The following is a 24,524-nucleotide window of genomic DNA, read 5'->3' as shown; positions in this document are numbered from 1 at the left end:
AGAATTGCTATGTGATCCAGCAGCTCCATTCTTAGGTTTCTACCCAAAATAATTGAAAACAAGTATTCAACCCAAAACTTGTACACAGATATTTAGAGCACCACTATTCACAATAGCCAAAAGATAAAACTGACCCAAATGAACATCAATTATTGAATAGATTTTTCTGGGGGTACTGGGGATTGAATTCAGGGGCACTTAACCATGGAGCCACATCCCCACCCCTTTTTTGTATTTCATTTAGAGACAGGGTTCCATCTCCAGTATTGCAGAGAAAAAAAAGATTAATTTTGTGTTATGTGAATATTACATCATTTTTTTTAAAGGGAATGTACCAAGTATGTATAGGAAGTAAACACTAGCTGCTTTATGAGGTCCAAGTTGGGTGTAGTGACATATGCCTATAATCCCAGCCATTTGGGATTCTGAGGCAGGAGGATCAGAAGTCCAAGGCCAGCCTCAGCAACTTAGTAAGACCCTATTCCAAAAAAAAAAAAAAAAAAAAAAAAAAAAAAAATATATATATATATATATATATATATATATATATATATATATATGGCTGGGGATGTAGCTCAGTGGTAGTGCACCCCTGCATTCAATCCCCAGAACTGGAAAAAAAATGGAGAGGCAGGCCCAGAAAATTGGAAGATAGGGAATTGTAAAGAAACTATCATCGAGATGTGATGATGTTTGAATTAAGTCAATCAATGTATTAATCAGTTATCAAACATTTATTTTATGCATACTAAATGCCAGGCACTAAGGAAGGCATTGAGGAGAGAGACATACATGAATTCAAACTTATCTGCCTCTCAGAGAGCTCACAATGTAGCCTGGAGAGGCAGACACATAAATAGGCAATTACAGTACCTCCTTGTAAGTACAATGTTGGATGTATGTACAGGTATTATGGAAGTAAGGAGGAATGTCTCCAAGTAAAGAAAGGAAGAAAGGTCATTTTAGGCTAAGGGAACAACACAAACAAAGGCACAGAGCCAAGAGATAAAAGGTGTGTGTAGGGGTGTGTGTGTGTGTGTGTACATGCATGTGCAGCCACACATTGCAAGTGGTTCCATCTTGTAATAGCAAACATTCCAAAATAGGAAGGAGGGAGGACTGGGATCTAAAGCAAATGTAAGACAGTCAGGCCTTGTATGTTATATAAATCCCTCTATTAGTGTGAAATCTTAAGATTGAAAGAGGAACACGACTGTAGACTAGGAGACTAATTAGGAGGCTGTTGCAATAGTGTAGATAAAAAATTATCAGGATCAGAGCTAGGGAGGGAAGTGGTAATTGGGATAAAGAGGAAGGGTCATAATCAGGAAGTGATTAGAAGATAAAACTAATAGACTCCAGGGTTGCTTGGATATTGGTGGTAAGGGAGAGTCAAGGATGACTCCAGGTTCTAGTTTTGTATGGTGGGATGTGTATTTGTCAGAGAAATTAGTTGATACCAACAGAAGAAAAGGTATTTTAAAAAAGAATATTGGGGGAATTTTGTAATTGTTGGGAGAGCTGAAGAACCAGATCAGAGGTCAAACTTCCAGAAACAATGCCCCAAACTGTGGTAGAAGTAGCCAAATTATACAGGTCCCTCGCCCAGAGCATAAGAGGAAACTTGACCACTGTAGCTGTGAGAAGTCAACCTTGAAAAGACTGGAAATTCCCTGACAGGAAAAAAGAGAAAGAAAGTAAAGTCCACATAGAGCATATTTCCTCATATAGCTCAGTTCTGAATCAGAGTCTTGTGCAGGTGTTTCTGATCGGAGAAATCTAAGTCACATGACTGTCAGCTACAAGGGAGACTGGCAAAATAGCTCTGACTCAACACTGGAGAGGCAGGGGTTCATAATGTGGAAATTCTATAGAAAGACTGTTCAAATTTGAGGGCAGCCGCAAGTGTGACACAGACGGTACTGCTATCAATTCATGTAGAGACTACAAGAGTCTGGGGGCAGAAGTGAAGAGTTCCATTTTGAACATGTGGTATTTGAGGTGTCTGTAGTACTTGCAGATAAAGATGTCTAGCAGGTAGTGGTATATTTGAAGTTCTTAGGATCCAAGTAGCAGTTAAGAGTGGGTGGAAAAGTCCTAAGAGAGCATGTTGAATGAGATAAGAAGATAGAAGAATCCTGGATGTGAGAAAGAAACCTTGCCTGGATTTCTTATTCTCCCCGAAAAAAGCCTGAAATACAGGAATGTATATGATATAATGTTTGCTTCCACTTCCCCTAGACATATTTTACTTTTTATATACCATGAGGATGATATCCGTGGCTATTTGTCTATTGACTGAAAAGGGTAACAAAACATCTCTTATCTTCCCAAGAGATCCAAATGGCTACAGTCAGGACTAGGTCCCTGGCTACCAGGAAGATGGAGCACTATTTCCCTAGGTATTCACACTTCAAAGGGGATGACTTTGGAGATGACCACAGGCTATAAAATTTGGAGACATAAGGCCCTGTTTGCATTACAAAAACTTTGGGTAAGAAAAAGGATCCTGCCAATACCATTTCTTTTCTTTTCTATTTTTTTAGAGAGAGAGAATTTTTTAATATTTATTTTTTAGTTTTCGGCGGGCACAACATCTTTGTTTGTATGTGGTGCTGAGGATCGAACCCGGGCCACACGCATGCCAGACGAGCGTGCTACTGCTTGAGCCACATCCCCAGCCCCCAATCCCATTTCTGAGGCGTTTCTCTCTCCTTTTCCAAGGGGGCAGGGTCTCTCTCCTGTATGAAATGGAAAAAAATCCATTTTTCTCCATCCCTCATCTATGGGGTGAAAATTGTCACTCATAGAAAGTTCCATCAGTTCTCAATGTGTCCCCTGTGGGTCTAAGTGTACAAGACTGACACAGCAATATCACTTTGGCTGGATTAGTAAGCAGAGCTGACATATGGAGGGCCTTGTGCATGAAACCAGATGATGCACAATCATCAACAGATGTTAAGCAGGGTATTGTCTTAATTCTGACTTGTATTTTAGATTTTCTAAGGTCAAGTACAGAACATTACAGTTAGCTAGGTCTAGAGCCCCAGAGACTAGTTAGAGAGCTGTTGTAATTGCTTAAGCTACTCTGAGGGGAGTGGCATTGGCAATGGAGGTGGAGGATGAATTCCAGAGCTATTTTGATATCCCACATGTGTTCTTACAGCTCTGTGCTACACCCTTTCACCTATTTTCAGCATAAATAAGCCTGGTTGGTTTTTCCTTTCCATTTATGCTTTCTTACGGTCCAGCTCCCCATGGGAGTCCCTATCACTGATATCTCTACTCTGCTCACTACATAGGGCAGGGGATGAAATTATCAATGGCTTTTTAGTCTCAGTTAATTTACTTTTCTTGCTTTTGTTTTCCTCTTCCAAATCCTGCAGTTACTCTAAGGCAAGAACTTAATTACCTTAAACATTATGGTATCAGACTGTTTCACTCTTTTTTAATGCTCTATTGCCTAGAATTCTACATGCAGCAAATTGAAAGGGCTAATACTGTATGCAAAAATTGAATTCAGTGTGTGAAACTGTCTGACAGCCTCCCCCAACCACTTAGCACTCTTCCCCATTGCCATTTGTGGGTTGGCAGAATTCTACAATGGCTCTCAATATCTCACCCATACTGGTGTACAAGTACTTTGTCCCAGTTATTTAGTCAAACTCTAATCTAGGCACGGCTGGGAAGGGATCATGCAGAACTAATTAAGGCCTCACATCAGGTGACTTGTAAAACTAAATAATAACAGAAATAAAGATAGTTGTGGTGGTCCATACCTGTAATCCAGCTACTCAAGAGGCTGAAGAAAGAGGATTTCAAATTTGAGGCTAGCTGTATCAATTTAGCAAGATCTTGTCTCAAAATGAAATATCTAAAAAAATGAACTGGGGATGTAGTTTAATGGCAAAGTGCCCCTGGGTTCAAGTATCAGTACTAAAAAATAAGAAAAGTAAAGAAAGTAGAAATAAAGAAGCTAGGTGTTGTGGCTTACTCCCGTAATCCCAGGAACTCAGAAAGCTGAAGCAGGAGGATCACAAGCTCCAGACAAGTCTTAGCAACTTAGTATAGACCCTGTCTAAAAATAAAAAATAAAAAGGAGTGGGAATATAGCTCAGTTGTACAGCACCCCTGGGTTCAATCCCTAGTACTGAAAAAAAAAAAAAAAAAACTGAAATAATCCTGAGTGAATCTGACCTCATCAGCTGAGCTCTTAAAAGGGACTAGGCTTGTAAATCACAAAATTATAAACACTGTATTATTCCACTCATATAGGGGTATCTAAAGTAGTCAAATTCAAGAAACAAAGTAGAAAGTGGTTACCGGGTGGGGGAGATGGGGAGTCATTTTCTCTCTCTCTCTCTCTCTCTCTCTCCCCCTCCCTCCCTTCCTCTTTGCAGTACTGGGAATTGAGTTCAGGCCCTTACACTTACTTGCTAGGCAAGTGTGTGACCACTGGCTATATTGGCTATATCCCCAGTCCATTTAAAATTTTTGTTTTGAGACAGGGTCTCTAGCTACTTGTCCAGGCTGCTTTTGAACTTCTTATTCTCCTGCCTCAGCTTCCCAAGTATCTTGGATTACAGGGATGCCCCATTGCAACTGGCTGGAGTTATTTTTCAATGGGTATAGTTTCTGTATTGCAAGATGGAAGATCTCTTGCACAACAAGTGAGATTATTTAACACTACTGAACTGTTCACTTAAAATGGCTAAGATGATGAATTTTATGTTATGTTTGTTTAATACATTTTTGGGGGGGTACTGGGGATTGAACCCAGGGATGTTTAACCACTGAGTTACATCCCCAGCCACCCCCCTTTTTTATTTTGAGACAAGGTCTCACTAAATTACTTAGGGTCTTGCTAAATTGCTGAGGCTGGTCTTTTTTTTTGCGGGGGGGGGGGGGGCGGGTACTGGGGATTGAACTCAAGGGCACTCGACCACTGAGCCACATCCCCAGCCCTATTTTGTATTTTATTTAGAGACAGGGTCTCACTGAGTTGCTTAGTGCCTCGCCATTGCTGAGGCTGGCTTTGAACTCACCATCCTCCTGTCTCAGCCTCCCAAGCTGCTGGGATTTATAGGTGTATGCCAGTGCTTCCAGCTTGAGGCTGGTCTTGAACTTGTGATTCTCCTGCCTCAAACTCTTGAGCTGCTGGGATTACAGACATGCACCACTGCACCTGACTATATACTATATTTAGAAGTAGATACATAAAACCTTATAAAATTAATTTCTGGAAATATACAAGAAATTATATAGTTTACAAACCAAAATACACATTCAAATCTAGGTACTCGGATAATTCATTCATTTTAAGTACAATGGTACACATATCATTTGAAATATGCAGAAAAATCATGTAAGTATTAACTTCATAACACACCAACGTGACATAAATTTTCTTTAATCCAATATGTATACATATTACAAAATTCTATAGCAGTGGGTTTTTTTCCCTTTTTTTCTTTTTTGCAATGCTGGGGGTGGAATCCAGGGCCTCAAGCATGGTATTAGGCAATATCTACCACTGAGCTATATCTCCATTCCATGTACAAGAATTTTTTATTATCTCTAGACCTAGAGTTTGGAACACTTTTCAGATACAAACAACTACATATTTTCCCATGTTCTAACTGATTAATATAAAGGATCTTTAGAGCAGGGGATATAGCTCAGTGGTAGAGCACTTGCCTAGCATGTACCAGGTTGAGTTTGATACCTAGAAGCACATACAAAAAAGGATATTTTTAAAAAACTTCTCTGTGGAATTAAAATGACTAATAAAGAAGCTAAATTGTGTGCCATACTTTATTTTAGAAATTTAAAGTGATTTATGGAAGTGGCGATTGTTTCTTTAGAGTATCAACATAATGGTCTATTGCTGGTAGTATGATTTCATTTTCAAATTAAGAATGTATATTTGATGAAAAAGCACTAAAATTTAAATGAAAAAATACATTTTGAATTATTTGTAAAGCAATATCTCTTATGTACAGTGTGAAATATACAATAATTGCAACTGACATTTCTGAGGGCAATATTTTAAAGAAAATATTTAGACTTGTACCATAAACAGAGACATTGCACATAAACTAAGATTTTAGTAATTTCATCCTGTTTCAATAGTACTGGCTCAGAAATTATATGTTTTTTCTTTTTTCTTTTTGGTACCTGGGATTGAACCCAGGGGTGGGGACTTAACCACTGAGCCACATCCCCAGCCCTTTTTATATTTTATTTTGAGACATGTTCTCACCAAGTTGCTTAGGGCCTCACTTAGTTGCTGAGGCTGCTTTGAACTCATGATCCTCCTGCTTTAGCCTCCTGGGCCACTGGCATTACAGATGTGCTCCACCATGCCTGGTTCAATTATACTTTATATCTTATTTCCTATATGGTACATACTGTTCTTCAAGAACAATGGTTGCCCTTGTAGCTTCCCTTTAAGACTTTTTAGTTCTATGATAATTTCCTGTTATATGTGTTCAATTGCATAAATATATATGCAGGTATATATACCCACATCCCAAGTTTGAGTCTAGCCTCAGCAATTTAGTGAGACCATGTATTTTTTCATTTAAATAAAAAATAAAAAGAGCTGGGAATATGGATCAATGGTAGAGTGCTTGCCTATTGTCTATGTACAAGACCCTGAGTTAGATCCCAAGCATCACCAAAAAAAAAAAAAAAAAAAAAAAAAAAAAAAAAAAAATTGAGAGGAAAGTGAAGACACAGATATGCAATATATATTTGCAGTACTGGGGATTAAACCTAAGGCCCACAGCACTGAGCTACATCACTAGCCTTTTTACATTTTTGTGAGACAGGATTACATTAAATTGTCCAGGCTGGCCTTCAATTGCAATCCTCCTGCCTCAGCCTCCTGAATAGCTAGAATTACAGGCGTAGGCCACCATGCTCGGCTTCTGTGATAAATATTTTGACCTAAATTTCAGGTTATTGTGCAGTTAGAATGAGAACAGGTTTCCTGAGAGCTTTTTAAAGTACTTTCAATAGCTTTTATTATTTGTAAAAATGCATAATAGTGTCCTAGCAAAGCTGACAATAGCTCTAGCCTCTATCATGTTTTATAATGAAACATTTGATATAAAACAATCCTGAACCACTTATCATAGCAAATGGATACAGCTTTCCTGTTTCATTTCACCTTTTGCCTTGAGCTTAGATTTTTAGAGGCACGTATTTAAAAATCAGGTACAGGTTGTGCCCATATGTCAGCTAATTTACCATTCAATAGAATCCAAAAATATAATCAAAAGATATTTAGACCAAACTACAGAATGAAGTTATAGCTCTTTTTTTCTTTTCATTCTTAACCAGAGTGTTTTAGTGTCTTTTTTTTTTTTGTACAGGGGATTGAACCCAGGGTGCTTAACCACTGAGCCATATCCCCAGCCCTTTTGGGGGACAGGGTGTTGCTGAGTTGCTAAGTACTTTGCTAATCTGCTGAGACTGGTTTTGAACTCATAATCCTTCTGCCTTAGCCTCCTGAGTTGCTGGGATAATAGGCGTGTACCACCACGCCTGGCTGTTTTAGTGTCTTATAGTAAATCTTTCACATAATATGTGACTTATACCAAATAGTTCTCTTCACACAAAAACAGAAAACATTGCAATATCTCTTTCTTTCTGTATGTAAATTTAATTAATTTCTTGGCAAATATTTTTATTTGTATTGATACATTACCAGAACCTAACAATTACATAATTGTACCATTTTTCTTTAGAGTATTTTGTATTATGCATACACAAAAGTGCATCAAAAATTGGCTGTCTGAAATAGAAGGGTATTAATATTTGCTATCCAAAAAAACAAAAAGTACAAATTTAAAACAGATGAAAAAATCAGAATAATCACAACACTAAATAGCTAGATCTTAAACACATGGTAGCTCCAAGAAAACACAGGGAACAAGCTATGTCCACATGACACAGTCCAAAGACCTGGGTGCATCATGGTCTCATAGGTAATATATGTAAGTGCTTCTAGAAACATGGAGAAGCCATTTTAACACTTTTTAACATACAATGGCTCTCTTACAATACTGCCATCTAATATAGATGCACAGAGACTTTTTATTCATCCTAGATGTATATTTTAATTGTTTACAAATAGATAATTTGCTAAATAATAATAATTATTATTATTAGTTTTTGGTGTGGTACTGGGGATTGAACTCAGAGGTGTTCTACCACTGAGGTACAGCACCAGCCCTTATTTATTTTGAGATAGGGTCTTGCTAAATTGGTGATGCTGGCCTGGAATTTGGAAGCATCCTGCCTCAGCCTCCTTAGTCCCTGGGATTACAGGTGAGTATCAACACAACTGGCTCCGAATTCCATCTTATTAGGTGAAAACTTTGTAATGGTGCAATCAACATTTCACTAAAATCAAATATCTTTTCCCTTTAATTAAAAATACCATAATACCTTTTCTTTTTGCAGTGCTGGGGATCAAACACAGGGCCTCAAGGTCTATACCACTGACCTACATCTTCAGCATCTATACCTTCTCTTGGTAGTATTTTACTTCTGACCTTAAAAAAACACAGGGAAAGTGGCTACAGTAATGCACTCCTGTAATCCCAGGGGCCCAGGAAGCTGAGGCAGGAGGATTCCAACTTCAAGGCCAAACTTAGCAACTTAGCAAGGTCCTACACAACTTAGTGAGATCCTGTCTCAAAATAAAAAATAAAAAAGGGCTGGAGACTTAGTACCACTGGGTTGAATTCCTAGTACACAAAACCAAAACCAAAACCGAAACCAAACAAACAAGGACTGGGCACGGTGGCACAAGCCAGTAATCCTAGGGACTCAGGAAGCTTAAGCAGAAGTATCTCAAAAGTTTGAGGCCAGCCTCGGCAATTTAGTGAGACCCTGTCTCAAAATAAAAAATAAAAAGGGGTGGTAATGTGGATCAGTGGGAGAGCACTTGACTACTATCTATGTGCAAGGCCCTAAGTTAGATCCCTAGCACCACACACATACACACACACTCACACACACACACATACACACACACACACAAAGAGGGACTGGGATTGTGGCTCAGTGGTAGAGCTCTTGTCTAGCATGTGTGAGGCCCTGGGTTCCATCTTCAGCACCACATAAAAAATAAACAAAATAAAGGTATTGTGTCCAACTACTTCTAAATAAATAAATAAGGGGGGGCATGTGGGGATACAGTTATGTTTGAATGATGAAGACATTAAGTTTGACTAAACCCTTTATTTCTGTGTTTAAATGTGGGGTAAGGATAGGATAGGAAAACTTATAAATGACAAAGTAGGAAGAAACATCTCAAGTTACATGTTCCATCTGAGAAGGACATATTTTTAAAGTTGTGTAACTGAAAACATTTCTGAACAAGGCCATTTCAAAACACTACATTACAGTCATGTGCAATGATGAATGCACTCTGCACCTAAAAATAACTAAAAAATTTTTGGAATAGTCGCTATACCCCCCATGACTACTGATTCAGAGAAAAAGTGATTAGTGATTTTAAATTACTTGAGACAGCTAAATTTAAAAGAAACAGACAAGACTCTTTTTAATGTCAATATATATGGTATGCAATAAAATATGGTTTTAATATTTTCCACTATTTTTCAACTAGAGTCTTTCATTGGAGACAAGGGTGAAATCCAGCACATGTAATAATAACTACATTAAAATATATGAATTAAACTCCAAAACAATGTTTTTTTCTTTTTAAACAATGTTTTATTTTTATCCAAATCTATTTAAACTTTGTATAAATTTTAATGTTGCAAGAGAATCCAATCTGTTTATGAATTTAGTTGGACAATCAAGTTCTACCTAATATAATGCTAAGCAAATGAGATTGATAAAAATTTTCTAAAGTATACACCAAAAATACTATCATAGGAACCTAAGAACATCTAATACTTCAAATCATAGCTCTTGTTGTCTTTATATTATACCAATTTGTATCAGAGTTTAATAAAAGAAATGGCAACAATTTCCAAATTGGTAGCATACTTTTTAAAAAAGATTTTTAAAATGTAAGGCCATTTAAAAAAATAAACAAACCAAGCCAGGCATGGTGGAACATACCTGTAATCCCAGTTGCTCTGGAGGATGAGGCAGGAGGATTGCAAGTTCAAGGCCAGCCTCAGCAATTTATCAAGGTCATAAGCAACTTAGTGAGACTATGTATCAAAATTAAAAACAAAAAGGTCTGGAAATGTTGCTCAGTGGTAAATTGCCCTGAGTTAAATCCCCAGTACAAAAAACAATTCAGCTTTTCACAACCAAAATATTAGCACAACCTTAAAATAATTTAGAAAAGGGTGTTCTAAGATATGTTGCAGATCTGTTTTATTACCCAAAATTATGTTAATTCATAATTCTAAATTTTTATAAAGTATAAGATTAAAATAATTTTTAGTATGTGTAAATTCTGTATTTTATTACATAGGTATGTTTCTTCAACACTATCTTTTAAAATGGATTGTTTAAAGAGACAACTTTTATTCTAAATTTTTCATTCATTCAACTTTATTTCTGGTTGAATCCACATGATATGTGCTTTCAATGCATAAAATCATAGTGGATCTTCTACACATACAACTGAAACAGTTTGGGCAGCAAAAGATTTTTGTAACAATGAAAGGTTATAAATTGTATTTCAATCCCTTTTTCTTTATCTCAAAGTGCAAGATGTAGGGTTCTCATAATCCCTCAGTAATGCTACTCCCATAAATAATCCTTTGTTTTGTTTGTCACAGAAAGTTTTTAAAATAAGTATATTCTGGTAAGCTGACATAAAACAAATGACACACGTACTGCAATGAATAAACTTACATGAATTGTGATATTGGATTGGTCTATCAGAGTAAATTGCAGATCCCAGAAATTGAGACTTTGAATAACAATAAAGCTCCATTTTCAGAGTCTCTGGTTGAATGTTTAATTAGATCAACTAATTGTCCTTCCACATCTGGTTGTTCATAAAAGCAAAACCTACAATTCGAGTGTTCAATTCTAGTGTGAAGTGTTTTACTATAGAAATGAAAGCTTGAGCTTAAAAGATAATGGTCATTAGAACTATCCTGAACAAAAAATGACCACCTAGCACATTTGCTAGCTTCCACTCTGTCTTCTACCATGTGATTGGTCCTGAATGCCAACCTTGTTTTGAAAGTTTGTCAGCTCTGTAAAGCTTATCAAAACCACATGACCACTATTGCACGGATTCATAAACTCTTGCAACCCTAGCAACAGAGTCAGGATCAAAATTCAAATGATAGTGCATAGTTCCAGACACACAGAGGTCTGTGGTGGTGAGTCCATTTAAGTTCCTTTGGATTTGCTTAGTGTGCATTGGAAGTAGCAATGGAAAAAGTAAGGGATGTCATCATGACTCCCTTGGGCTCTGCAATGATACTCCTATGATGCAGTGAACAAGTCATTTATAGACAGGCCCACAAAGATTGCTGAGGCAACAATCATGTCCTGATCTATCTGATTCTCATATTTAGAGAAAACATTTCTTCCCACTTTAGAATAAATTTCAGAAACTTCCATGGGAAAACTGTCTAGACAATTGCCATAAATTCCTTTCAAATGAAACAGATTCTAGTCTAAAGGCACAGAAAACTGAAACCAGTCTTAAGGCCTAAGTCCAATAACTACAGGCATGTTCACCAAGGCAAAGATGCAAGTCTCAAATGTGAGAGTATAGTAAAGTCATTATTTTACATTACACCTTGATGTATATGAGGGTCAGTAAAAGACATTACTCATTTAAATATAGAAAATAAGTAGTTGTCTTTAACTTTTGCTTAAATTTTTTAAGCATTATCAAGTTATTTGGTAGAAATATCAGTCATAAATATCATATATGCATAGTGCAGAAATCTCATCTTTGAAAGCATATAATTTTTGTTTTCTAAATCAAAAAATTACGATTTTCATTTTTGAATACTGGAGAAAAGAATTATATGAAATCTATTTTTTGATGTTTAACACTGAATTGTAACATTTTAAACTGTATTTCTTTTGTATTTCAGTTTATATTTAGGGATTTTTAAACACTGAGCCACATTCTTAAGCCCTCTCCCCACTTTTTCAAATTTTGAGACTGTCTTGCTAAGTTGCTTGAAACCACACTAAGTTGCTGAGGCTGAATTTAAAGTTCTGAAACTCCTCAGTTTTTCAATTTGCTTGGATTACAAGAATGGACCATCATTCCCAATTTATAGTGCATTGTTTTTACCTATATTTACGTTATGTATTCAATATGTCCTTATAACTGAATATTTGTTTATATGTTAACACTCATGTATTTCATCCTGTTGTTAAATAACAGACATCACATTGTTCCACTTGACTAAATGTTTTATGTAACAGTAAAACATACTACTGAGTAAATGATACTGTAGCATCTCTTAATTCTTTTACACATTTTAATAAAACTTAAAGTGGAAAAAAAAAGATGCAAGTCTCCATTCTGAAATTCTGTACTTTTTATGAATTATTTGCTTTTTTTTAAAAATTAGTTGTAGATAGACACAATACCTTTATTTATTTTTATGTGGTGTTAAGGATAGAATGTAGTAAGGCAAGGGCTCCATCACTGAGCCACAACCCCAGCCCCTTAATGAATTATTTTGTTCTTTATACACAGTCTCAGGCTGAAGATTGTGAAAATCTTTTTGAATATCATTCCATGATAGACTTAGATTGGAAGAATAAACCAAGACTTTGCCTCTCGCCTCCACTGGATCTCACAATTTGTTGGTCAAGAAACCAAGTGGAGAATGAGAGCATTAAGCTCAATCAAGATGACAACCTCCCTAAAGCATGGAGACTTTGTGGCAGAGCTTATGGGGGAAAAGCCAGTGAGGAGCCTGCCTGGGATTGGTGAAGTCCTGGGCAAGAAGTTGGAGGAAAGGGGCTTTGATAAAGCATATGTTGTCCTTGGTCAGTTTCTGGTGCTAAAGAAAGATGAAATCATCTTCCAGGAATGGCTGAAGGACAGACACATGTGGTGCCAATGCCAAGTAGTCCCAGGACTGGTTTGGGTGCCTTTGAGAATGGTGTGATGTTCTCTGGGGAGCCCTCAATCTCCAGTCCTATTATCAAGTCTCCAGAGTTTGTATCCAAGTGGAGGCTCTTTGTCCTCTACAAAGGAAAAGATTGCTGTTGTTGTCTTTGAGAATTCTCTCCCCTCCCCATTGAATTTTTGCTCTTGCATGCAACTCCCTTTCTCTTTCCCCTGCCAGTTCCATCCATGGAAACCTTTAACTAGCTTTTCTCATTGGATTCCTGGCCCCTTCCCCATCTTTACCTCTGGTCTGCTTGATGCCATTTAGCTCCTTTTTTTGGCAATAACAGCCAATAAAGTCAGTGGCCTTCCTAATAAAAGAGGAAAGAAACCAAGTAGGAATTCAGAGGGAATGCGACCTTATTAGTCTTTGACAACTTTTTCTTGTGTGTGTGGTGCTGGGATCAATGGGGATCTAACCCAGGGGCTTGTGCATGTGAGGCAAGCACACTACCAACTGAGCTATACCCCCAGCCCATTTTGGCAGCTTTGTTTTTCTCACAAGGCATCCTCATTGTGGAGAGCTCAGGAAGGTGTACTCTTGGTTGCCTTTCTGCTTTTGTTTTGCAAAAAGCCACCATTTAAATTGTATCCATCAGCCTTTTCTTGTTTGACCTGTTTTTATTTTTCCTTCACCTTTTTCATCTTCACTATTGATGATACAGCTGGCCATATCTTTAACATAGTGGCTACCAAATAAGGAATCATTTTTTCCAAACTGATTGGCTAGTGATGGTTATAGTACCAAGAAATCAGTTTTTTTTTCCTTTTATTCAGGTTAAAAGATTTCTGGAAGTTTTATTTTATTTTTTTCTTGTGAAGGTTTTAGTCTTAAAAAGGTCTTTCTGGAATACTTACTATCACTACTTATCTGGAGAGTGTGGGAGGCTGTATCTGTGTATTTTTTCAGCTTCACTTAACCTTTAGGACCATTTTCCAGCTGCTTTGATGGAGCAGCATGTCTCTCCACTTCCTCCTCCAGTACTGGTGCTACTACTGCACATGTGTTTTAAGCCCTTAAATTTGTGGCAATTTGTTAACACAGCAACAGAAAATAGGCCATTATTGGTGTTATTTGAGTGGCAAAGTTTGGGACTGAGTTGAAGAAGTAGTTGATTTATTTACAGATGGTTTTAAATTTAGAATTCCTGTATGTAAAAGGTAGCAAAGAAAACAAACAAATCAGTGTGAAAGAGAAAACACAAAAGCACCTCCTTCAATGCTCAGGTCAAGTGTTCTTCATCTACACCCTCCAGTCTGAAGTGACTGTTCCCGCCCCAGATATTTAGAAACCAGTGTATTTAATTAGCATATTTAATTGCCTAAATAATAATCTTCTGTATTGTTCTCCAGTGGCTTTTTTTTTTTATGAGGAGGGTACTAGGGATTGAACCCAGGGGTGCTTAAGCAGCAGGTCACATTCCCAGCCTCTTTTTATTTTTTTGAGACAGCTTCTTGCTCAGTTGCCTAGGGCCTTGCTAAATTGGGGAGACTGGCTTTGAACTTGCGATCCTCCTGCTTCAGCCTCCCCAGCTGCTGGGATTACAGGCATGCACCCACACGCCCAGCCCCAGTGGCTTTTTGTGTCTATCAAAGTAGGCTTCAAATTTCTTGAGGGCTAGGAACTTGTTTTGTTCATTTTATGTTTCCTATAGTGCCTTGAACATAGAGATTCTAGCAAATGTTACTAGAGTGGCTGAAGAAGATATGCTTGTCTGATGAATAAGTACTTCACACGCAACCTTCCAGGAGTTATTTCTGGAAGGCACCTGGTTGGAGTTCTTCAAGTGTTTTCTTACTGAGTCACGGAGAGCTCCACCACCGCTTTCCATAGCGGAAAAATGTATCATAACATCCTGTGACTCTTCTCTCAGGATAAGAAACCATAGACTACGAGTATCTGTAAGCTAAATAGTCTGCCCGACTGAGAGCATGACCTGGCATTTAATAAGAAGAGTTCTGCCTAATTAACTAGTACCGGCTAATCACTAAGGCATAAACATCTGCCAGAGGAATCTGAGAAGTCTGTTTTAAAATTTGAAAAGCCGGGGCACTTGTGTGTGTGTGTGTGTGTGGTTACTAGTGAAATCAAATTACAAGACAAGGTTGGTGCCCAATTTCCAGGAGAGTTTGTGTAGTGAATTTTGTCTTTTTCACTGCATGATGTGATTTTTGATTATTGGATGGAAAAATTAACATTATGATTTTTTTCTGTGTTCATATCCATAACTAACAGTTTGTCAAGTATATCTAAGAAGTTGAGCATTCATTATGTCCCTGAATTGTTATTTTTTGATGTTGTCAAGGGACTAGGTAGTAGAAAGACTATCAAGAAATTCACTGACCTGGTTTCTTAAATTAAGGACTTTTTTGAAATCACAAGGCTCTGAGACATCCAACTTGTAGCCTCCAGTGGCTTGTAATAATTTCTTGCTTAAGTGACAAGCTACCTTAAATCTTTTCTGGAACAAAAGATGAGGCATAAATTAATAACAATGTGACAAAATTGAACGCTGGACTTGAAACTGCAGGAGGATCATAAGGGCTGATTTGTTAAAGAAGGGCAATTCATGACAATCTAGATTTAGGCAGTGGACAAATGAATTCATTTAGCATTGTTGAAGTACCTTGAGCTTAATGGAATCACAGATTGACGATTTGCAGGGCTATTTGGTAGAAATGAAGTCACTGAAAGTCACGAATTTTGACAGAAGTGGATCATTTTTAACATTTTTATAGTAGCTTTTGGCGTGCAAACTCTCATTATGTCCCCGAGTTATTAAGCATTTGCCCTGTAACTGTGGGCAAAACTCGCCCGAATACCGAAACGATTTTGAAATTTCGGGCTATGGTACCGAAATCTGAGATGTTCGTGTTCATTTGACCCTGCGAAAGTATCAGTCTTTTTCCGCGAAGTGCTTAAATCAGTGGGTGGGGTTAGAATTACGGCGTGTTCAAACCCGAATCCTCTCCCCCATCGTTTCAAACAATTACGTCTTTGAAATACAATCATTTGAATTTACTTGTTCTGAATTGACCCATCAGCTTTGTAACTATCCTTTTCTGTACGAACAAAGTTGGCTAAACTTTTTTAGACGCCTCTGGCATTTCTGTTAACATTGACATTATTGAGTAGGTAACAAACAGACTTATACTTTACCACTTTGGCAAAAATGTATCCGACGTATATGTGAATTTTTTTTACCCCTCCGTTTCACTCTTGAAAAATTTGGGACTCGCCTGCTCCACTGAATGCCCTAACTGGAAGTCGGGTTGACAGGGTTGTCGCATGCGCTCTGGACACAATCATGTTTGTCGCAATGGGCCCTGCGCGGAAGGTTACCTAAGACCAGTGACTTTAATGATAGTCATTTGGTTGGTAGCGCTGGTTACCGTGCTACCTCCGCGAGGGTACTTGATTGTAACAGAAAGTAGTTCCGGCCCGTGTTGTTTCGGCCGAGGAGCCGTCGCCGCCATTTCAAGACCGTGAGAGGTAGATGGCCAACTAGAGTTCCCAAGGTTCGAAGCCTGTTAACTGCTGCCGCCTCTTAAACCTTCCAAAACACTGATATAGCTGCTGTCCTCTTCCTACTACCTCCAGAAACATTCTTGCCAGTAGTGGCAGCAGTTGGAGTCAATTACCCCCTTCTTGCTCTCCCTCAAGAAGCTCCAGATGGCGTCTTCCGTGGGCAACGTGGCCGACAGCACAGGTACCAGTGTCCGGTTCTATCGTGGCAGACACCCCTTTGGGGTCTGGCGCCGTCCTGTACCTTTCATCACTCCCTCCCTGCCCTCTAACCATCCCCATTACATCGTGGTCTACTGGCATCTGATCAGGTTTTCCGCTGTCGTCTGTTCCTCAAACATTTTCGCTTACTTGTTTGCTTGCTTGCTTTATGCTGCTTTCTTTGCTTTTTTTTCCTTTAACTCCGTAAATGTTCTAGTCTTCTACTCTCTTCGGGACGCTTTTAACCACACGTGCGCGCTTAGAATGTCTTGGAATGGACTGCATTGGAATCCTTGCCCTTTCAAAATCCTTCGCAACCGTTTTCTCCTTTAATTCCAGCTCATTGCCCTCTCCTTTCCCTCTCCTTTCCCTCTCCACCTCCCCCTCAAGCCCTTTCCCCTTAACTACATTTGGTCTTATTCTGCCAATCCAGGGCGGGGGTGCCATTTCGATGTAATCATATTCTCACTTTGCATCACGCAAAGACCATCAAAAGCTCGTCGATGTGCTTCAAGTAACCTCAAGAAGAGGGGACATTGAGCAGCACTTCGCTGGGCATCTTTATGGTGTTCTTTCGGTTGAGCGGTCCTGGTTTAGATTGGAAATTTCCAGGGGTTCCCTGTGCCATCGCCCAATTCCACTCGCTGCCCCCAGCTTGCGTGTCCCACCCAGTCGTCCTTCCCCGCCCGCGGGGAACCACACCCTTTCCTTCGCGAGGTTGCCAACCCTGTGGTCCACTTCCTATCCTTGGGAGGGAAATCACCCTGGTGCGTTGCTTTGCGTTGACCACCCTGCCCGCCCAATTTTCGCTTTGTGTTACTTTCTCGATGTATTCCTCCGCCGCCGCCTGGGTCTTCCATCCCCATTCTTTAGCCCAGTATCTCTTTATTCATAGGGTGTATGTTTTTTTTAAGTTTCCATCTTTGCTTGAAGAGTTTGTAAAGCAACTGGAGTGTAGCTGCACAAGTGCAAGGCGGTTGCCCTTTTAGACAATTCAGTCTCGTGCATTTGGTACTAAAAATAAGAAAACAACCAAATTATAGGAGTGTCCTTCGGCTGCCTTTCCATATTGAGATTATTTGGGGCGGGAGGGTTTCGGGAATTGGACTGTGGTTCTAAGGTTTCCCGTGAGGTGGTGGTGGTGGTTGTTATTGTTGTTTTTGGCGATTTCGCAGTTGAGATGTGTCAAGGGTTTTAGTTACTGTTTTTTTTTTGGGGGGGGGGGCACTGCAATAAGCAATAGGTGAATCTTTTTTAGTATCCTATCCATAATTGTACGGAGTGGGATCCGTAATTAGCCCGTTCTTCCGTCCCCATTCCCTCACCGTGATTTTTAAAGATTTTAAGATTCTGTACTAGAGTCCTTATTTCCGTTATTTGAGGAAGTGGTCATGCAAGTGTTAAAATAGAAGATAAACAGCTTTGAAAGTGACAAAGTAATGTGTTAAATTAAGGAGCTAGGAAGTCCTTAGACTTTTCTAAAATGTAATTTTCTAGTTTCTATTAGATATAACCTCCCCCAAGTTTGAACGCAAGTCTTTTCTGCTCGTTTTTTCTTGGTCAGCTGTGCATTCTATTGGGAAATTTACTTTGCTCTCCGGAGTATCCAGAACACTTTCAACTCTGATGATTGGGGAGCTAGGCTCAAATTTGAGCTTGTCACTCTGACCTTGGTAAAATTAAGTAATGTCTGTGGTTTCCCATTCCAGCCTTGTAGTGAAAGTGCTGCGGTTGAGATCCCAATAATGTATCACTGTTTAGATAAATATTTACCATTGAGACTTAAGCTGGTCTCCTCCCCCCTTCTGAGTTTTAGCTATATTCTTTATCATTATGTATCTGAATTAATTCACACACAGCAAAGTGTTTTTATTTGTAATTCATTCTGTTGAGTTTTATTCAGTGTCTTATACTGTAGCATTTTCCCGTTTTTTTTTTTTTTTTAACCACTGCAGTGCTTGCTTATTATATAGGGTTGTTTGCAATGCCTTCTTTTCTCAGTGCCGCAGCTTTTGGAGAATGTTAGTGCTAAGACCAGTGTGGGTGGAGTTTAGCTAATTTAGTCTCCTTGTGAGTTTGGGATGGTAGAGGAGCAGTATATTCTTGCTGTGTGTGTGTGTGTGTGTGTGTGTGTGTGTGTGTGTGTGTGTTTTGAGATAGAGTCTTACTAAGTTGCTGAGGCTATTTTTGACCTTGCCAATCTCCTCTTGCATCACCACACCCAGCTTTTTCTCAGGTCTTTTTTCCCCTTTATTTTGTTTATTTATATATTTTTAATGTGGTGCTGAAGGTTGAACCCAGTGCCTCACACGTGCTAGGCAAACACTCTACCACTGAGCCATAACCCCAGCCCTCAGGTCTTTATTTAAAATGTTTGATGGCCCCTTTAAATATTTTGGCTCTTGACAAATGAATTCATCTTGTTTATCATCTGTTTTACAAATAATGCCTTGCCTTTTTAGTTTTTTTTTCCTTTAGCTTTGTCTCTAGTAGTGCTCTCCTTAAAAAAAATTAAATTGTGAAATATAAACATATCAATATAATAAGTTTAAAACACATTTTGTGTCCCCATCCACATTAAGAGATGCTTGAGATAGATTGTTAATATTACCCCATCCCATAGAAATCCATCCTGAAACATGGGACAGAGTATTTAAAGTTTCTCGGTAGGTTATTATGACATTATTAAATCTTTGTGACTTTTGCAGATTGTACATTTAATATTTTGTTTCAGTATGTTAACTAAGATATAAGGAACAATTATTAGTGAATCTTCAGATGCTACATGGAATTTAGAATTTAGAAGTATAAAATATTTCAAATGTAATCTCATTTGGAAGTAAATATTCCCATGTGGCTTGGAAAAGAAAGAATTAATGGATGAATTCTAAAGATACCAATTCTGCACCTGATGTTAACTAGGGGTTATAAATAACATGCAGAACACTCTAGTGCTTTACATAGTTTCAAGCATTTTCATCTTTAAGTTTAATATACCATATTTTTACATTTTTTTGTTTGCATTTCTAACTTTTTGTTTTCCCCCCTCCTTCCCTCAAATGTTTTGATGATTCTCCAGAACCAACGAAACGTATGCTTTCCTTCCAAGGGTTAGCTGAGTTGGCACATCGAGAATATCAGGCAGGAGATTTTGAGGCAGCTGAAAGACACTGCATGCAGCTCTGGAGACAAGAGCCAGACAATACTGGTGTGCTTTTATTACTTTCATCTATACACTTCCAGTGTCGAAGGCTGGACAGGTAGGAGATATGGGGGGTACCTACCTCTGGGTGCTGAGCTTAAAAAATGATACTTAAGTATTTGAACTTGAATTTTTCCCTGTACTGGGTTTCAGTTAACGCCAGCAACACACATCTGCTCTTTTGCCCACTTGTGAAATGCTTGGCTGCCTGTTTTTCTCCCTTCTTTTGTGTGGTGGTAGTTATATTATCAATATGACTAGGGACTTTTTCTATATTTTTCCACCTGGATCTGCTGCTTTATTAACTGTCTTCAGGTAACAAATTATTCTTAGTGTACATCTGAGCATCCAGTCTTAAGTTTACAAGACCTGTCAGCTTGAGGAACTGAAATGCACAGAAATGATAATGTGTATGCTGTGCATATGTAGTTCATGTTGGAAATGCCATCATTGTTAAGAAGTGTTGCTTTTAGCTAATCAGTTGAATTAATCAAAAGGGAAGAATTTTCTCTTGTCCTTTTAATAAATTGTCATTCTGGTGTATTTAAACATTTAAAGAGGTACATCATTAAATCTTACAAATAGGAAATGAGACACACACATTCTCAATATTAATGATCATGATTTACAGTGTGGCAGTTTGGTAGTAAGACTCTAAGAAGAATTTAATAAGGGGCTGGGGTTGTGGCTCAGTGGTAGAGTGCTCACCTAGCATGGGTGAGGCACTGGATTCGATCCTCAGCACCACATAAAAATAAATGAATAAAAATAAAGGCATTATGTCCACTGACAACTAAAAAAATTTTTTTTAAAAAAAAAGAATTGAATAAGAAAAGGCTTTCTAATTTGAAATCTGGAATGTCTTCATTTTTGTAAAACCGATTTCTAACATTTTTTTTGCTCTGCGCCAGTTAAAAGATAATGTAATGTTACATAATTAGCAATAGCACAGGATCTTCAGAAACTGTTACAGTTGCATATGGGCCGTGCCTTCTTTTCTGTAATATGTATACCCATGCATCAACACTTTCACCTTTTCCAGATCTGCTCACTTTAGCACCCTGGCAATTAAACAGAACCCCCTTCTGGCAGAAGCCTATTCGAATTTGGGGAATGTGTACAAGGAAAGAGGGCAATTGCAGGAAGCAATTGAACATTATCGACATGCATTGCGTCTCAAGCCTGATTTCATCGATGGTTATATTAACCTAGCAGCTGCATTGGTAGCAGCAGGTGATATGGAAGGAGCAGTACAAGCTTATGTCTCTGCTCTTCAGTACAATCCTGTAAGTAAAGTTTTAATAATTACTTTCCCTTCACAGAAAGTCCCCCAGAAACACCATAATTGATACTGAAATTGTTTTGCCTGTAATAAAGTCAAGGGTTTAGAAATGTTTATGTACTTAAAATGGTGAAAATGCTTAGACCTGGTCTGTGTTAAGAAATTTGTCTTATATACCAAATTATGTTAAAAAGCATAAAAATTATCCTTATAAGAAACTCTGTCAATTTTTTATAACATCCCTAAAGTACAAGACATATGACATTGTTTCTTTAAGCTGTTTTGATTAACTTGGGATACATTTTAATAGGTGTTTGTAACAGTTACTTGATTTTTCAAGGAATGGTAGGTAAAAGGTTTTAATATGTAAAATAAATTAAAAACAAGGTGCTAAACAAGGCTACAAAATTTGTTGCTCAATAGCCTATTCTCTTTCAACATAAGAGAATTGAGGTGATAGTATCCACACCAGGGTTGGTGTTTTTTTTTTTTTTTTTTGTGCTGGGGATTGGATTGATCCCAGAGGTGCTTTACCATCCCTAGCCCTTTTTATGTTTTTATTTTGAGACAGGGTTTGTCTCAGTTGCTTAGAGTCTCACTAATTTGCTGGCCAATCTGGCCTCAAATTTTAAATCTTCCTGCCTCAGTCTCTGGGATTACAGGTGTGCACCACCATGCCTGGCTCACACCAGGCTTTTAATTCTTCTTTTTCTTCTTTTTTTTTGGTCTAAGTTATAGATGTGTTCTGGAGAACAGGTAAGATATCCAGGTCCAGAGGGCAGATATAAGTTCATAAGCTTCAGACATAAGTTATTTGGTCTCGGAGAGATACAAAAATATAAGCCTTGCCCATATGACTTTTGATGTAGTTAGGGAAAGTAGATGTAAACTTACAAGGTAAGTGATAGAGAATGGTTGTAGGAATCCAGAAAAAAGTTTAAGAATATGTTCCCAATCTATATTATTAACATTCAGTTTAATAACAACTCTGGAATTTGTAAACAGTTATTACTACTAATATTTACCAATTATTGGACCTCTTTTTTTCCCCCTGGGTTGGGGGGTACTGGGGATTGAACTCAGAGGCACTTACACTGAGCCACATCCCCAACCTGTTTTTTTTTTTTTTTTAATTTTGAAGTAGGGTTTTACTAAATTGCTTAGGGCTTTGCTGAGTTGCTGGGGCTACCATTGAACTTGGTGAGCCTCCTGAGATACTGGGATTACAGGCGTGCACCACCACACCTCGCTTATTGGACTTCTATGTGCTTAGACGCTGCTAACTGCTTCAGATGATTTTTTTTTTTAATCCTCACAATGAGACTTCAAAGTAAATGGTATTAGTTCTAATTTTACCAATTACAAAAAGAAATAGACTCAAGGGTTATGTGACTTTCTTGTGATCATGTAGCTAGTAATGGTGAAATGGATGTTAAAACTTGATCCTGAATATCTTCAAAGCAAAAGTTAAAGTGAAAAGAAATAAAAGAAGGGGATGCTGTGCTCAGTGGGCACTCACCCCTCAAGGCAGCCCTTGAGCACAGTTTGAAAACCATTGACCATATACTGCTGTCCCTTAATCCCCATTTTATAGGTTAGGAGACTGAAGCTTACTTTAGTAATTTGCTCAAAGATCTGAGAATCTTTCCATTGTGACATCTATGAACAATTATTTTTTTTAGTTAATTTTGAAATCTTAAGATTTTTTTAAAAAAAGAAAATTAATTGCTTTTTGAATGGATCCAGTGAAAATTTCTAGTCATTCCTCATGGATATAGCTAATGACAGTAAGTTCTTGTGTATCATTTCAGAGATACTCTTTGTATGTATGTATAAATTTGAGTGACTTTTAATTTTTATTGCTGTACTATCTAACTTGTAACCAATAGAAAGTTTTGGGCAATTGTACATGAGTTGCCATTGGGGCCTGGACCCCATTCTTCCCAGTGGCTCAGGGCTCACCTCTGTACCTAGTTGTCACAGTCCAGTAAGTTATTTTTCTTTATTAATCTGGGTTGTACCCTTCACTTGTGCTGTCTTGTACAACTTAGGTCTTGACCGATTTTCATTCTGATTTCCTTGGCTCCAGTTTTTAGTTGCCTTTGCATGTAGTAGAGCAGCCAGCCACTGCTACTGATAGTATACCAAATCATAGGAGTGTATTGAAAAGGGAAATCTAAAGTGGGAGACAGAACCATGTTAATCTGTTAACAGTAAACTTATCATCATGCCCTACCAAAGAAGTGAGATAGTGCTAAAATAAATTATGGAATTATACGGGATTGTGCAAACTCCCTTGATTACATTAAATATACTATGGTGATCATGTTTTAATTTATTTCAGGATACCTAGTCTAAACTAGATTTAAACTTACTATCAAAGGCTTGATGTCAATATAGTGCTGATAGAATCTTGAGTTCCTTATGTGTGGTGCTTAAATGCATCATTAATACATTGTGACCGTGAATCATAGATGCAGTTGGCATTCTAAGAAAAATAAAATCTGATTGTTTAATTTTTGTAGCAGTGAAAAAATGTTAAGGTACTTTTAACCTCTTTTCAGCAGTGTTTATCTTTTAAGTTGGTAAATATGTCAGTTTATAAGTTATCCCCCATGTCTTGATAATAGAAATTACTTGTAAAACATAAAGCTGTTTCATATTTTTATATTCTGAATTATCTTCAGTAATGTGGCATGCTGTAACAATTTTGCTAAAATTTTAGCCCATTATATTTAAAGGTACTATTGTATTTGGTGTTCTTTCACATGATGGCTCACTGGAGTTGCCCATATCTGGCAATCCCATTTATAAATTAAGCATAGGATTGTTTTCTTGTATAATGATTGTAACCCTGAGTTGCTTTAAGCAGCTCTATTTCTGAATCTATAGGTTGTTGAAGCATTACTTCTGCTTTGATGGTGCATAGCTCTCAGAGCTACTGGCATCCTAACCATCATGTGTTACTGTCATGTATTGTTGTGAATCTCACTTATAAACTGTGGAAAACCATATATTTCTATTCTTCTCTGTTCAGCTTTTTGTTAAGTTTGTCTTGAAAATGTCACATTTAAATATTTGAGTGCCTTTTGCATATATAGTGCTTGGTTAGGAATTGGAGAGATGTGTTGTGGGCAGAAAGTTGTGGGTTATTATATGAGACAGATCTGACCCATAAAGGAAAAAAAGATGTAAGCTCCTCGGATGATTA

The 24,524-nt window shown here is 37.8% G+C and overlaps 1 protein-coding gene, 1 long non-coding RNA gene and 2 pseudogenes across 5 annotated transcripts in view; 2 read left to right on the top strand and 2 right to left on the bottom strand.

The window, feature by feature from the left end:
* Positions 1–24,524, bottom strand: part of LOC139703090 (uncharacterized) — a 639,290-nt gene that overhangs the window by 254,567 nt on the left and 360,199 nt on the right. The window lies entirely within an intron of this gene.
* On the bottom strand, positions 10,735–11,694 carry LOC114093128 (suppressor of cytokine signaling 6-like; annotated as a pseudogene).
* On the top strand, positions 12,840–13,236 carry LOC114093129 (barrier-to-autointegration factor pseudogene; annotated as a pseudogene).
* Positions 16,547–24,524, top strand: part of Ogt (O-linked N-acetylglucosamine (GlcNAc) transferase) — a 38,123-nt gene continuing 30,145 nt past the window's right edge. For 2 of the 4 annotated variants that reach the window (XR_003582857.3, XM_027935771.3), the window contains exons 1-3: positions 16,564–16,812; positions 19,909–20,089; positions 21,074–21,317. Coding sequence is in view for 3 of the 4 variants with exons in the window: in XM_027935771.3 (XP_027791572.1) it covers positions 16,776–16,812; positions 19,909–20,089; positions 21,074–21,317 (462 nt within the window). In the remaining variant the exon portion in view is untranslated. Of the gene's footprint in view, positions 16,813–19,908; positions 20,090–21,073; positions 21,318–24,524 lie in introns of all 4 variants that reach the window. The other 2 variants (XM_071606479.1, XM_027935772.3) reach the window with 2 other exon arrangements.

This window comes from Marmota flaviventris, chromosome X (genome assembly GCF_047511675.1).
Source record: "Marmota flaviventris isolate mMarFla1 chromosome X, mMarFla1.hap1, whole genome shotgun sequence".
NCBI lineage: Eukaryota > Metazoa > Chordata > Mammalia > Rodentia > Sciuridae > Marmota > Marmota flaviventris.
This window is presented reverse-complemented; position numbering and strand designations above follow the sequence as displayed.